At 45.0% G+C, this 15588-nt stretch overlaps 3 protein-coding genes across 3 annotated transcripts; all 3 read left to right on the plus strand.

Moving 5' to 3' along the window:
* The first annotated feature begins 662 nt into the window (after positions 1-662).
* Positions 663-10858, plus strand: LOC118419430 (von Willebrand factor D and EGF domain-containing protein-like). Its single transcript, XM_035825798.1, has 18 exons — positions 663-792; positions 1380-1539; positions 2056-2189; positions 2574-2840; positions 3259-3363; positions 3873-3938; positions 4997-5211; positions 5981-6067; positions 6425-6530; positions 6883-7088; positions 7207-7280; positions 7671-7734; positions 8265-8462; positions 8909-9105; positions 9415-9621; positions 9871-10102; positions 10254-10461; positions 10671-10858. Exons 1-18 carry the CDS (start codon positions 714-716, stop codon positions 10856-10858), a joined length of 2793 nt encoding a protein of 930 aa, XP_035681691.1. The 5' UTR covers positions 663-713.
* Positions 10859-10999: 141 nt separating this feature from the next.
* Positions 11000-12981, plus strand: LOC118419432 (von Willebrand factor D and EGF domain-containing protein-like). The gene is made up of 4 exons (XM_035825799.1): positions 11000-11264; positions 11371-11485; positions 11603-11726; positions 12870-12981. Exons 1-4 carry the CDS (start codon positions 11061-11063, stop codon positions 12979-12981), a joined length of 555 nt encoding a protein of 184 aa, XP_035681692.1. The 5' UTR covers positions 11000-11060.
* A 1415-nt stretch (positions 12982-14396) lies between these two features.
* On the plus strand, positions 14397-14942 carry LOC118419433 (suppressor of cytokine signaling 3-like). The gene has a single exon (XM_035825800.1). It carries the CDS (start codon positions 14397-14399, stop codon positions 14940-14942), a length of 546 nt encoding a protein of 181 aa, XP_035681693.1.
* Positions 14943-15588: the final 646 nt, after the last annotated feature.

Consider the following 15588-nt stretch of genomic DNA (forward strand, 5'->3'; position numbering starts at 1 on the left):
AAGGTTAGACATCCAGGTAATAAGATACGCACAGAATCAGTTACTTAAGCAATTGGATATGATTCTGGAACTGGCCAGACGTTTCAACTAACATCCACTAATTTTCGTCAGTGACACTAGAGTGATCTGGGAGTACTAGTCTTTTACATCCTAACTATGAATGCAAAAAAGCTAAAGACAATTTTGTTGTCCAATAGGGAAAAGGTAAGACGAAGTCAAGCAGAAGGCAGTTTGGATTCCAATAGCTATGGAAACTGAAATTGCAATTGCAGTAAACAATTGAGGAGAAGTTTTCATGGTCTGAGGCTATGATTCCTGAGATAATGCCGTATTCTTTTTTTTTACGACTTCCCATTAGCATTGCGTGTAATACTGGCATACACTAAAACAGTTTTCCCTTCCAACACTTTATGGTGACATTCTTTTTACGACCCCGTGCGTATGTACAACGAACTTCATTCGGCCAACTAGCCTTCTGTCCTGAATTGCTCCCAATAATTCAATTGGAAGCATATGTAACACGGGGATTTGAGACCTAAAGACCTTGACAAAGGAAATGTTATTCAAGTGCCCCTACCGGACGTAAACTATTGACACGATCCTTCCCCTGTATGAATAGTAGGTCTCCTTTTGCTGCGCCTCAGTCCGTACTGTGACCGGGCTCCTGGAGTGACCTTCTCGCTCCACGCTTCAGACACATCACACCTTCCGTCATGTCCTCTGGACAAGGTGCCGTCAAGGTCATTGTTTTACTAGCGGTCATCCTGCCTGTCCTTAGCGGGCCCTGGGCTGGTGAGTTGGACTCCTTTGGTCGGTTTCTTAAGTGTTAACGTACCTTCTGCAGTTTAGAAGACATATTTCCCTTTAATGTTTGCTTCTTTAAGATAAGAGAAAGAATGCTTGCACACATTTATTAACATATTATTAAGTTATTAACATAGTTTTAGAACCCATGTTTTAGATTAGTCTTAGGAACCATCGAAATGTCACTCTGTGTTCTGTATTACAACCTTTAGCTTCTATATGCCTGTACTTAGCCCGATATGGCATGAATGTGCAATAAAGGCTATTACGAATTATAAATGGGTATTTGGACTACCTACGTAGCTACGTTTGGAAGGCTTCCATGTGATAGCGGTAATAGGTACTTTTGTTGCTAAGCCTATCATAGTTACATTTTAGCACGCGCCTTCTCTTCTTCAGAAGACGCTGTTTGAGACTTTCATCATGATTACGTCGAAATAAATGTCAACACTTTTTAGTGTGTCAACATTGCTGCATATGACAAAACAAAGCTAATAGCCATTTCTGTACAAATTGGTCTTCCCTGGGTCCTTGGGTGAATCTGTTCCATTTTTGCTCTGCTGGTAAACACTCAGGCAGGACGATCCAGACCCAGCAGGTATGTCAGCACGCCATCCTCCTCCTCAGCTGTCCGCCGGGGGAAACGTTAGACATCAGCTTCGCCAACTACGGACACATCGGGACTAAAAACTGTGGCTCTGCCATGCCTCCTGGGGGCTGCCGCGCTCCGGACAGGTTAGAGCTCTCTTTCAAACTTCCTCTCATCTTTTGAGTTCCTAATCGATACGTAGCCTGATTAAATCTCGTTTATAGCAGCCCGCCAAACATCCGCCGGCCCCCTAGAAGCGGGGAGGGGCCAGTTACAGCCCTGGACAGCGGAGTTTGTGTTACACAGACTAATCGATACGTAACCCTCAACCTTTGCAAGTTATCAATTCACGTTTATTCTAGATTCTTTTTTGGTCCTGTCATATGTCTGGTTCCTTTTGGAGGAGGGGGTATTAGCTTGAGTTTATATGTTTGTAGTATGCATCAAATTTATCTATTCAACGTTACCTGTGATTGTCTATTGGACGTAGTCTATGCACAGTATATTATTGTGTTGGCGTTAATCTAATGTGTTTTACAACTTGAGTTCGCAACCACATTGTCCTGTCATGTTGTTTGATGTCTTGTTGGGTTGATATGAAATGCCAGAAGTTCCAATTTGAGCAGAGGTTTAAAATTTCTTTGACTCCTTGTTTTTTGCAGCTTAACCATTGTCCAAGGCATGTGTCAAGGCAAGCAACAATGCTATGTGCCCGTGTCAAGTGCCATTTTCAATGGAGACCCTTGTCCTCCTGTCGTAAAGTATTTAGAAGTGAACTACGAGTGCCAAGGACCAGGTAAGACCCCCACGGGCTTTATCATACGGCTATAAAAGACCGAAGACAGCCTAAGTGTCCAATGCGACATGGCTGCCACATGTTTTAAGACAGAGACAGAAAATAAAGAATCCTCGAAACAACTAATCGTACTAAGTCTTCCGATGTTACTTTCTTGCTTTTGAAGCATACAGGATACATTGAGAAGTACACATCCAGTAAAGAAACCCGTAGCGCTCTGAGTGAAGTACAGAGTACGATGAAGTAGAAAATTGAAGATAACAACTTGATACGGGCAAGACCACCAGGTCGTTAAATTATATCATTAAAAATGAATGCAGCACACAACACACTTTGAGCACAATAAATGAAGTGAAGTATTTATTCCCTCGTCCTACGTGAAAGACCCATGTGAGCCAAATGAACACGACTCCATCGACGACATTTGGCGGAGCGCCGGCCACAACTCTACCGGCCGTGCAGAGGCAGAGCTTCTGGACGACCAGGGGCTGGCCGAGGGCTGGTATCGGTTCGTCAGCGAGGCCGGAGGTGAAATGCCCACCACCTGTGCCCCCGTGAACTCCTGCGGTACCAGGTTCCCTGTGTGGATGGACGGTACCGTACCAACGGTCAACCAGACCCAGGATGTTACAGGATGTATAAATCAAGGAGGTATGGTACAGATCTTCTTGATATTAATGTAAATCCATTTAACAAGAGGGGCATTGCTCGTTCGGGAGAACATGGAATGACCCGAATGTTCGCGGTGGTTTTTAGTTCGCGTTGATCGAAAAGGAAAAAAAAAACATTTCCCTTCACAGGACTGATCATGCTGTTTCACTCTGTTTAAATATCTTTAAAAGTTTTGAGTCAGTATTTTTTATTACATATCAAGTTAACTTGTGGAAATATCCAGAGTTAAAAGAGCTGTCCATTATGTACATGCACAAGTCCCAGTGCTTTCGACCGACAACCTTCAACGTTTGGTGCAGTTTGCACGCACAGCACATTTGTCGCACACAGGCAAACGGAGGCTATATCGTACGACACCTTGTTTGCGTGTATAAATCGTGCTTATTACTCTGTGCAGGTTGCTGTGACAACACCGTCAACCTGAAGGTGAAAAACTGCAGCACGTTTCTGGTGTACAAACTTTCACCGCTGCCTGCCGCCGATCCCAGCGCCTACTGTGCAGGTAGGGTCTGTTCACGCCACTTGATGTAAACTCGATTTCACCTATTGTGAACGTGCGAATCGATGGTATAAAAAAGTACGTACAATTGGCTTTAGCATATAGTCTTCCAGCCCATGTTTTAAACGTCTAGCTATAGTCTGATACCTCCCCCACCCTAAATGATAGAGTTGGTTCTTCTTAATAGCTAAGCTGTATGACTAGTGCGTAAGTTTATGTACACTGGATGCGCACGCCATTCTGTAGGCTATACAACTTTGCAATCAAATCGGCGCCCACGAATTCCTTTTCAACCTGTTAAACCATTCTATGTCAGGCTTCCTTAAAAGTTTATTATTGTCATGATGTCGTCATACACCAGCCATGCAAGGTATTGTGTTGAATGAATTCCTTTCTTGCTAACCAGACAAATACCGTAGGCTTGGGGCGTGTGTTTATATCAAAGTTGTAAATCTTATAGTTGTGACAAGAAGTTGATTTATTGACACGACAACCTATAATTTGACCATCAGGAGATCGGGTTCCATGTCCAGCGGGTCAAGGATCGCCGAACGGCGGCTTCTATCCGGGCTGCACTGGTATGTCATTCAATCAAATGTTGACAATTCATCTTATAACAGACGACGTTGACAGAGCTGTATTTAATGTGGTCATTTATCTGATACTACAGGTTGAAGACTGTCACGTTTTTTGTTCACCACGAATAGTCTATTATATTTTCATATGCAGGTATACAGTTTACAGTGGAGCATGTTTTTCCTCTTAAGAAAACAAAGCGTTCATACGTAAGATAAGATAACAGTTATTCAAGCAACTCGATAGATGTAACAACATGTACACAGTTTCTTGAGTGACTATCATACGTATATTTTCACCTGATGTCTAACCTTAGTCACGTCGTGAATACATTAATAGAATAAATATTTAGCCGACCTTTGTGCACTTTATTAACAAAGGCTATGTACTACGAGTAGATAGGTTGCTGACACAGCAGCACTCAGGTTTGAGTTGTTGACGTTAGTACAAAACAGGATTACCTGCCTAAATCCATTTAATTCATGTGTACCATTTGTATTTGTAGACGCCTTAAAATTTAAGTCTTATTTACTACGGGTAACCGCGCCAAATCACGTCCACAGCCTAAATAATAGGCTACAATATAATAATAGCGTTCAAAGAGCACACAGCCTTAAAAATATCAGCTAGTCGTTAGATAATAGAGTGTAAGTCAATTTATTGTCTTAATTAATAAGTAATGAAATCGTGTTGCAGCTTAGTAAGGTATAGACAAACTACGAGTCCTACTAGAAACATCCTTTTGAGTATAAAGAGAACTGCAGACAACCTAGCACACAGATGTATCAGTCATAGACACGTATCGGGGATAGTTTGACAAACTGAGTGCAACATCAGTGTTTCATTCGCCAGAAAAAACTCCTGGACCGGTAAACAACTTGGCCAGCTTTACGATACTATCTTATGTCATAGGATCTGCTTGGAGATTAAAACTATACCTCCACTCAGTTCACAGCGATGTGAACGTTTCTTCAAAGACACCAAAGCAAACAATTTTCTAAATCATAGGAATGAGCATGAGACCTCTACAAACGGTCACTCCTTTGAGTCCTTTCCCTAGACATGTTCCCGAAGCTTCGCGGCGCCCCCACGCTAGATTACCACTTCAGTCAGACCGAGTCGTACTTTCTGTGCGACTTTGACGGTCCGACCTGGTCCAACATCACGTGGGTTGTGGAATGGCTTCTGGACGACACTGTCATCCTGACGGAACAGATGCCGGGATGGGTGCAGACCGCCTATCTGGACCAGGCTGATATCTTACTCAACACTGAGGTAAATTGTCTACCAGCTTTTAGGCATGATGAAACAAACACCGAGACCAGTACAACTGTCCCTATAGCACTTACACTGCAAAGTAGCTGAGATGATGCAATCAGTGAAATTACAAATTTTGACCGCACACTAAGATACTACAAACTTAAAGGGGAAATATTTGTGGGGATTTAGTTTCGCGGTAGGGGAAAATGGAGAATTCGCGCTAATTTTAAATTCGCAGTTGAAAAAAGGTACATGGCAGTAGGCGGAAAAAGAAAACAAAACAAAAATGTTCGCCTTGAATGTAAGTTTGCGATGAATAAGTCACCTCAAAAACCGCGAACGCTAAAACCACCACGAACACTTCTTCCCATTCACTTACTTACTTTACTTTGGTCGAGCTCCCGCTCGAGCCAAGCTAGAAAGTCGTCTCCACTCCTCCCTGTCTTTCATCAAGGACTGGATTTCCCTCACATCATTTAGGTTAGTGTCGGCTCTAAGATTGTTAGAAAGATTGTAGTTAAACGGCTAATATTCAATTCCCTCTCCACAGTTGTGATTATCGGACCTCAAAGTGTTCCACTTGGTTGCTTGTATCATTATCATCAAGCAAACATAAAACAAAACCAAGAGTACTGGTACATTTGTATGTCCTTGAAGGGGCCACCCATAAGTCTCGAAGATTGAATATTATGAATAAACATATATGAAATATAGAGAAAAAACAAAGAAGAGTACTACTATATCTTTCTGTTGTTTGTACCATTTTCGACTCCATGATCTACAGGTGAGCTGCCAGGTTCATGGGCACTTTGACGGCTCCAACGTCACCACCGTGCCAGACAAGAGTGACCCGTTCTACGCTGGGATCGTGGTGAGACATCTTACATTCTTCATTCAACACTAGGGTCCTCTCGACCAGCATATGTGTACCCATACACTTAAGTCCTTGTCACACATAAATGAGCATGGTCTGCAAACCTTGTTCATACCACAATCGGGAGTAGATCATAAACAATGTCATCTGATCGATGCTGGGAGTTGGTTGGTGTTTAAAAGTGGATGCACCAGTCGAGTATCAAGATTAGATCAAACGGGACAGGCATATTCTTCTTAGATCGTAGATGCGATCAGAGAAGCAAACTGGACCTCGGGATGTGGAGAGGTCCTGAATGTGATCATGAGCCAATGTGTCGATAAGTAGTAACTGCTCTTTGTTGTCCGTCTCTAGGTCGGACCACAAGACCTGACGGTCCATGAGGACGGGGGGCCGGCAAACTTCACAGTCCACTCAACTATCGCCCTGAACTGTGACGTCATGATCGTCAATAACAACGGTAGGCCCTCTCACTGTAACAAACGCACAGTCTTAAAAACAAATCATGACAATATAAAGAGGATCTCTATGCGACTCCCCGTTTGTGGAACAAAAACAACTATGAAAGAAGTTTACTGAAACAAGATAGATGATTCTTGACAGACTATCCCAAGACTGCCCTCAAATTTGCGATCGTATTGTGATAGAACGAAAAAAGGGTCATTACCAGCCCAGGCAGTATCGTTAATGTGCACGAGACAAGTTTATCGTCTAGAGTAACCAAACGCTGCATTTTCTACTTCTTCTAGCAGCTTTAGACCGAATCTTCTGAACTATCGTCAATATGACAGATTCCTCTCTCTGTCCTCCAGGATACCTGGGCCGCCCTGATGTACTGTTGGACCAGTGTAGCCTGTCGTTTGGCACAGGCAGCTGGGGCATCGACAATCCGCAGACGGTGACGGTATGGGCCATCCGGGACTTCCAGACGGACGGAGACCAGTACGTGCAGATAGACGTCATCCCGTCGGCTCAGGACTGTGACGTCACACCGAGTGGTAACACTCAGGATGTCCTGGTAGGCTTCGTCCTCCGATCTGATGTCATTGATGTCTCTCCTCAATTGCAATACTAGGTGATATTTGCCTTTAAAAATTCTGACGTTGTTGTCTTCCTCCTTTCCTCACACATGTCAGGTGACCACTATCGACCAAGACTCAAGCCAAGCCCACGCTTCGGGTGACCCACACTACACCACCTTTGACCGCAGGTACCGTGATCAATTGCATATATGTAAATATTTTACGTTTGTGACCGCATTCTGTACGCAGCGACACCTATGGTTTCAGTACGGTATCGTTCCCGTCCTCTTTTTTTTATTTAGATGAGTTTACTTCAATTTTACATTCAGTTGGCTTTCAGTTCTTCTCATGTTATATTTATGATGACTTGTGTTATTTGATTGTTTTGTGATTTTAAATGGACTCCGGGAAGAATAGATTTTGCGTTTGTAAAATCCAATTTGGAGATCGAAATAAACAAACAAACAGTATGAACCAGTCAGAATTGCCACGAGGACGTCGGTGAAAATAAAGAAAGGGTTGTGAAATAAAGAGTCCTTTTATTCAATTCTTACTTTTTTTTAACTATGTGCCTGCAGGAGGTACGACTGGTATGGAGTTGGAGACTTTGTTCTGCACAGAAGTAAAGGCCGTCCATTTGAGGTAGGTTCTTTCGCCAGCCATTCTCTATATACCCCGTCACATGTAGCGAAAATCGATCGGACGACGAGTCTGGGAGCTCTAAATTACAAGGAGGCGGGACTCTGATGCCGACGAAGAAATGGCAGAGTCCCCCCCCCCCTTCCTTCAGTGTCATGCCTCCTATACTATAGGCACCATTCTCACACACAGACACACAGACACACAGACTCGTCGTCCATCGGTTGTCGCTACATATGACGTGGGTAATAGGACCGTATGGACGAGACACTGACTTCCAGGTTTATTAGCCTGCACATGTGCCAAACTTTTAGCTTCAGTGCGTCTGAGCGAGCATACTTAAGCTAAAGAGGCTTGTGTTCAGGACACACGTTCATCGGTGGTGTTATTCTATGTGGATTTGAATATCATCACACAGCTTCAATTGGTACTCAGTTCTTGGAATGGGGCCCAGTCTGTCTAGGGTGTGTGGTCATATTTTCTGACTCTGTACAGGCGTGACCTTTGTTAATGTTGAGAGAAATGTCTATCAGGTCCATTCCCGAGTGTGGCGCTGCTGGGCCGTCTCCTGTAACTGTGGCGTTGCCGTGAGGGAGGGAGATGACGTCATCACGATAGACATGTGTGACGGTTCCTTCGGTCACACAGCTCCGGCGGTCCGGCTGAAGAGTCAGAAGGAGCCTGCCAAAGGGATGCGCGTCACCCGCAGTAGGAGTGGCAGAAATTTCAAGGTAAGAACAACCAATTTTCTCACTCAACCCTAGTGTAAATTTACCTGGCTTCCGCTAGGGACGTCCCGAAGCTTGTACTCTTTAGTACAGACTTAGTGTGTTTCGCCATGAGTTAACCGGGTATTGATAACAAAACAAGCCAACACAGACCATCAGACACGGTTGTAAGTTGTTTCATCACTTGACTTCAGGTGTAATTTGATACCTAGATTGGGACGTCCCTCGGATAGAGAGTTAAATGGACGTCCCTTGTTTATGTGAGGCCTACATTAAGCACGTTAAAGAACCCACCACACTTATCGAAAAGTGTAGTTGTCCTTCCAGGTGGAACAAATAAATCAATAATTGTAGTTGCCTCCAGCCACTGAAAACGCATTTGGGCAGCGGCGACGGAAGGAACAGGATCCAATCCAGAAAATGTCTGGAAATGTTTCTTGGTCCTCCAGGTTTCCCTTTCCTCGGGTGCAGAAGTGCGGACTGATATACATTCCTGGGGGGTGGATCTCCACATGAAGGTACCCAGCGACGACTTCGGGAAAACGGAAGGCTTGTTCGGCACATTCGACCACGACAGCAGCAACGACCTGAGGACCAGGAACGGAGTCATCTCGAATGATCCCAACGCGTTCAGTTGGTCCTGGAGGTGATTAATGTCTCTTCTTTTTTCCTAGTTTATGGTCTAACCAAGATCCAAGATATGAGATTCGATAATGACAGTGATTCTATTCTGAGAAGACTGGGCAGTAGAGAGGGAACATGTAAACCTTGAACCATACATAAACTACATTCGTTCTTTGAAGGTTGGACGAATCAACGAATAAGTTTGTGACCAAGACGAAATAGAGACGTTTTATTTCGACTCTTAGGGCATATCAAGTATTTCCCTAATATATCAAGGTACTTCTGTTGGGAGGCATAGACATAAACATATTGTAACGACCCTGTTACGCAGAATCCCAGCCGGACAGAGCCTGTTCGACAGTCTCCCCGACCCTGCGGACACAGCAGGACAGGCGATGACCAGTCGGTACGATGGCTCTGTGCTCTGCGCATGCACCACCAACGGCCCGAACTGCGGAGATCCCAACACGGTACCGACTTTCCGGAACGACTTCGACATCGACATCACAGACACACTGGTGCAGAGGAGAGCCCGAGGGTAGGTGAACATAAACTTCAGTCATCATAAAACAGAACCGGGATGAGACGGGAGGTGTTCTATTGCTTAAGTTGTAATGGATAGGTTGATTCTAACCGTACATCATGTGATCTAAACAATGGTGTACATGTAAACTTTCAATTTTCTGTAAAGGGCTGTCTATTCATATGATCTGACAATCGAAAGCTGCAAGACTGGGAGAATGATAGGCATACAACAGCTCACCCCACATATTGTCACCAAACCCAGGTACCTCCGGTCCGATCCTATCCGAGTCACAGACAAGTCCACCCCTGCTGCCCGTGCGCCGTTCCCAGTGGGTGCCAACGCGACCTGGCCCACTCCGAGTGGAATCACACTGGAGAACGCCACAGTCATGTGCAAGGAAGCCGCCATGACATCTCCTGCCTTCGCTGCATGTGCAATGCTGTCCAACGTGGACGTGTTCTCGGGAGTGGAAGACTGTGTTGAAGACATCAAGGTGAGATCAGCTGGTCGTTGTTTATGGGTTAGTTAAAACTTATGGGTCTATTCCCTGCAGACCTTCACGAAGTACTATCATTTGGCTCTCATTGGAGGGTAAACACTGTAGTCAACAAAATGTATGTGTGGCATCGTTGTCATTCTTACAGCTGACGGATAACTTGGCATTTCTACAACAAGCCGCCATGATGATGGAGGAACTGTGTCGGGAGGAAGCCCTGAAAAACGTCACGCTGTACGACCAGAAGGACGAGAACAGCACCGCCCTCCCCCCTGCGTTCGTGGGTTCCTCCCTGTGCCCGGGCAGGTGCAGTCTCAGGGGACAGTGTGTCAACGCGACGTGCCACTGCGATACGGGTGAGACAGTTTAGAACTGGGAAGGTTATCTAACTGTACCTGTAACGTTACCACTTCCTACCTACTCTCCATCCATCTCGTTAAACGTTAGGACTCGTGGGGGGGGGGTGCAAGGTAGACATACTGTCTCCATACTGTCTGTCATCCATAGCACTACGGGGTCCTGTTCTCCTGAGTCCTGACCATGCTTATTTGTCTTCACTTCCAAGGCTACACCTCCTCCGACTGTTCGGTGGACATGACGAAACCTCCCGCTCTGGTCGCCATCAGACACGGACGCACGTGTGACGTTAGGTCTGGGGTTTGTGACGTCATCGGTGCCGTCGGAGATGGATTCCTGGATTCGCGATCTCTCCGATGCCATGTGGAGAGAGGTTCGGTGAGTGTTCTAGACTAAAGCGTGTTGCCTTTTCGACGGTCGTAAGCTGTGTAGTGACTGTGTCACTTTGCTTCCGTTGCGGATGAAGCTCATCTTACAACCACTGTGACACAGAGAGACGTAGAATATTCTTCAAGACATAGAAATCTAGAACTTGTTTTCTTCACAGGACACGGCGAGGGGGCGCCAGCGTTCAGCTGTCCCCGCCACTGCTGCCTTCATGAGTTTCCGTGAGGTGGAGTGTACGGTGGACCAGGATGTCCTGATCATCGACGGGAACCCAGATGAGAACACGGGAATCCCCGTCAGTAACATCACTGTTGCCATTAGCAACGACGGTCGTCTGAATAGCGACATGCTTCAGGTCACCATCTACGACTCCCACTGTCAGGAGTGTGACGAAACAGGTGTCTGTCGGCCTAAGGTACGTCCTGTATTTCCAACCTTTAACTGCTTTTCATGTCTGCGGTGGCAAAACATCGACTACTCCGTATGATAATGAAATTGGCCACAATTTTCAATCTTGACAGGTAAACGCTTGCGAGATCAAAGGATTCTGCTACTCCGTCAATGGAAGCCACCCTGCGGACAACTCTCGGTACTGCAGTCCGTCTGTTAACCGCAGTGGCTGGACTTACAGACCGGGTGAGTGCACTAGCAGCAGAGATAAACATGTAACCGCACATGATCTGTATGGTCTTCCTTAGAAATGGCTACCACCTAGCCTTTTTGATTGTAACTCATATATTATACCATATGCAGATAAACTGCAGCCCAAGTACATAGTCGGCATTGCAGTAGGTACAGCTGTTGGTACAGTTGTTCTCGTGCTGGCCGTGGCCTTCATCTTGAAGACAAAGAAGCAGAAGAGGAGTGTCTCTGCCGGGTAAGCTAGCAATATCCTGTACCATTGCATGACTGTCTGTCAATGCAAACTATGCAATCCTGGTTACCGTAATTCTTGCTGACAGCAGTGAGTCAGGCAAGGGCTGTATTACAGTACGATAATTGTGAGTCTTGAAGGTACATGTACATGCCTCTAGCCAGTGCTGTAAGGAGTTGGAGGAGGAGGGGGCGTAATTGCCATTTTAGGCCATGGGAACAGATTTCAATGTCAAGATCATGAAGTCGTTTCACCTTTGAAATGGGACTTTTAACTTATGCGTTATCTTCTAAATCTCGTGACACATTTGTTTCGAATTTCGCAGCTTCTTGAAAGAAGACGATGTGGTTAAACAGACCCCAGCGATGCCTTGATGACAACTCACCATCCTCACTACTTTAGCAGACCTGCAGTGATCGTAGCCTCCATAGCAGGATTTATTTAGTATATATTGTCTGATGGCACATCGGTTCTATTGCACTCTGTTTTTTACAGTCGGTCATCTACTGATATGCCATCGTTAAAAATCCTGAATCATAGAGCCTGCTACAGTGATCTTGTTTACACATGCAGTAGAATAAACGAGTTCTCACATTCACGTACGATGCTGGTCTGTCTGTATTCTCCAAGTAGAGGTTTCAGTCGGGGGAACAGTAGTAATAGCTCAAGTATCAACCTTAACAAGAGTCCATATGATACACTTCTTACCTGCTGCCCACACAACTCACACTCCACTTCACTCACCAACACAGATGAGCTTTCATTAGGATCCTTTTAAGAAATATCTCAGAGTTGTATTTGTCCATTTGTCTTCCATCAAGCTCAAGGAGTCTGCTGGGCGTAATATTGTTGTCCCGTCCCATATATTGAAGGGGGCGGTCGCTTTGTCGACCTGATATGTCAATGATGTCATAACATTAGCTTGCAGGCATTTGATCTCCGAGCAGATCTTGCGTGGCATAAAATAGTATGATAAGCTGGGGAAGGAGTTAGCCGGCCAATTTACTCCTCTGCCGGCTAACTCCTTCCCCAGATGCTATCTTATGCCGCGCAAGATCTGCTTGGAGATTAGCATGCATTATCGTATCCCCGGTAATTTCTTTCAATTGAATCATTGGGAGTAGCCTGATTAAATCTCGCTTATAGCTGCCCGCCTAACATCCGGCGGAGGGACCAGTTACAGCCCCGGATAGCAGAGTTTGTGCTACACAGACTACATCGCAGGGAGCAGTTCAGGATAGACGGCTGGTTGTCTTGATGCAGTTCTTGGTACATACGCACGGGGTCGCAATGCGATGTAATTTATTTCGATTACAATCAACAACATTGGGTTACAATGTTAATGTAACCCAATAATGTTAATTTTGTGTATGTGTGTGGGGGGTTTCATCCAGCACTGCGTGCAATCCTAATGGGAGGTTGTGTAAAAAGATTTCATTATCATGTCAGGGACCAAAAGTTCAGAGCAGGAAAACTTTCCTTCAAATGCTGACCTGTCATGTCAGCTGTACATCACTCCATCACACACACCTTAACCAGAGCCCTTCAATTGGTCCTTTAGGCTTCAAAGGGCCATCTAATGACCATCCCACTATCTCATGATATGATTTGACAAGATATGATGATGATGGGATGGCTAAAAACCCAAGAAAACGAAATGTCTTTTTTTTTTGTCAGATTGTATTTTGGAGTTTGTCCTGACATGGTCGCAGAGTCACCAGAAACAATTCCACGAAGAAAGGTACTCGTATTTGTATTTTGATGGTAAAACTCTTTTTTTTTATTCCTCAATTTAAACTCTCATCGCGAAGTCCATGAAGTGTGACCTATTTGTGTGAAAAGAAAACGTTGAGTTTGTACAACCCTATAAGATATTCAAAGGCCATAAGGAGAAAGGGTTTTGTCAAATATGACTGACAGCTATGTTTTGCTTTCTAAACTCGAATATGAAGGCCCACTAGGCCCGCGCTCTCGCTGCGATGGCAAATTTTCCCATTTGCACAGTGGGATCGCCAAGGTCGCCATGGGAGCGCCATGAGAGCGCCGTCAAGTTAAATGGGGGTACAGTGGAAGCCAGTTAATTGCACATCGGATTAACGCACACTTCTGTTAACTGCACTGAATCCCAGAATCCCAAATCGGTGCGGTCCAACTAGATAACTTCGCATTATTGCACCAGCCGGATAATTGCACGAAATTCACTGGCAAATAGGCCGTGCAAGTAAGCGGCATCTACTGTATAAGTGTTTTATTATGATTTCTTTCCCTTTTCTTGTCATACATGTGCCTATTTTCTCAACATATGACAGAATGTTGTTGTTGTTGTTGTTTTATCCTTCTGGTACATGTCTTTATCTGACACATGTTGACTGACACAATATTCCCCCCGGCCCTAATTAAATAAAGCATTAGGCGTCTTCTGCGTAAATGACCGGAACAACGTGCGACTTCCCAGAATTTTGGAAAGACAATCGCGGCACGTACGTCAGTGTTGTTCCCCTTTGCCATGGTTACCATGATTTAGAACTTAAAAATCGCCATGATTTTTGCACGCTAAGGACAAGGCCGATCTGCCGACGACGGTATTTTTGGAAGAGCTGTCATGATATTTACGAAACAGGCATATCCAACAACTGACAACAGAAATGGCTCGAACACAGTGAAGCTTTGACAATGGCCCAGGGTCTGAGAGAGAGAAACTCGGATATCCATATCCTAACAGGAACTCTGAACATGTTGGAGGCTAGTGGATGGTACTGGGCTTCCGTGAGCAGGTATGAAGCCGCAGCTCTTTTGAGCGGGAAGGAGGAGGGAACCTTCCTAGTCAGGGACAGTGCGGACCCCGGACATTTGTTCAGTCTGAGTCTCCAAACAGCGCGCGGTGTTCTCAGCGCACGCATCGTCTACACAGAACACGGGACGTTTCGTCTGGACTCCATCGGAAAGCCGTGTGACAGTCCACACTTCGACTGTGTGGTGAAACTCTTGGATTTCTACATGAAAGAGTCTTCTGGAGGGACGACAAAACACCGCTGGGTGGAGCCGTGTGGGTCACCCTTCCCGCTCAAGGTTTCACGGCCGCTGAGGTGTAAGGTGTGCGACCTGAAGCATCTGTGTCGCCGCACAATCCATGCACACACTCAGAAAGGTCAGGTGGACGAGTTATATCTACCTGAAGCTCTCAAAACATATCTCAAGGCTTACCCCTACAGGCATTAGTACGCCTGTCTACAGACTGATAACCATGTGAAATGGAGAATTTTAATCTTCCAGCAGATGTTGTATGGACATTTGTGAGCTTTTCTGTCCGGCTGGTTCTTCTGACAGTCCCTTACCTGCACATCTGTAACATTGCAACATGGGGAGGGCGCCTTTTTATAAAGGGTGTTTCTGTCCCTCCCTGTGACCAGAGAAATTAAGATAAATTAAGCAGGTTTCCGGAGGTAAAACCACAATCTGTCGAACGTAGGATCGTATGACAGATCTTGGTCAACAAATTTTACCCTGGATGATCAGCTTGGAGATAATTTTGAATATAGGCAAGAGTAAGAATTCTCCAAGCAGTGTGTACATTGAACCAAGGACACTCGAGATGACCCACACCACTCACTTCTCATGATCAGTGGAAGTACATGCAGAACATTGCCTGACGACAATCATCACCTACTGTATCTAGAAATATCGGGATTTTTAAACTGTATGTATTGTATGGATCTTATCTGTTTCCAGCTAGACTTGTTCGACATAGACCTATGTGGAGAATAAATTGCTGACTATGTGATATGTTTTGGGGTTGTACATCACTTGCTGTCGGCACTGCTGAACTCGTGTTCACTCTGTTATATATTGTTTTGTTTAACATTCT

This window comes from Branchiostoma floridae, chromosome 7, assembly GCF_000003815.2.
Source record: "Branchiostoma floridae strain S238N-H82 chromosome 7, Bfl_VNyyK, whole genome shotgun sequence".
Classification (NCBI taxonomy): domain Eukaryota; kingdom Metazoa; phylum Chordata; class Leptocardii; order Amphioxiformes; family Branchiostomatidae; genus Branchiostoma; species Branchiostoma floridae.

Coding starts and splice junctions, on each gene's coding strand:
- LOC118419430 (XM_035825798.1), top strand. CDS start 714: ATGTCCTCTGGACAAGGTGCCGTCAAGGTCATTGTTTTACTAGCGGTC. Junction 2,841..3,258: donor AGGATGTATAAATCAAGGAG/GTATGGTACAGA, acceptor TACTCTGTGCAG/GTTGCTGTGACAACACCGTC. Junction 6,068..6,424: donor CGTTCTACGCTGGGATCGTG/GTGAGACATCTT, acceptor GTCCGTCTCTAG/GTCGGACCACAAGACCTGAC.
- LOC118419432 (XM_035825799.1), top strand. CDS start 11,061: ATGAGTTTCCGTGAGGTGGAGTGTACGGTGGACCAGGATGTCCTGATC. Junction 11,265..11,370: donor CAGGTGTCTGTCGGCCTAAG/GTACGTCCTGTA, acceptor CAATCTTGACAG/GTAAACGCTTGCGAGATCAA. Junction 11,727..12,869: donor AAGAGGAGTGTCTCTGCCGG/GTAAGCTAGCAA, acceptor TCTCGCTTATAG/CTGCCCGCCTAACATCCGGC.
- LOC118419433 (XM_035825800.1), top strand. CDS start 14,397: ATGGCCCAGGGTCTGAGAGAGAGAAACTCGGATATCCATATCCTAACA.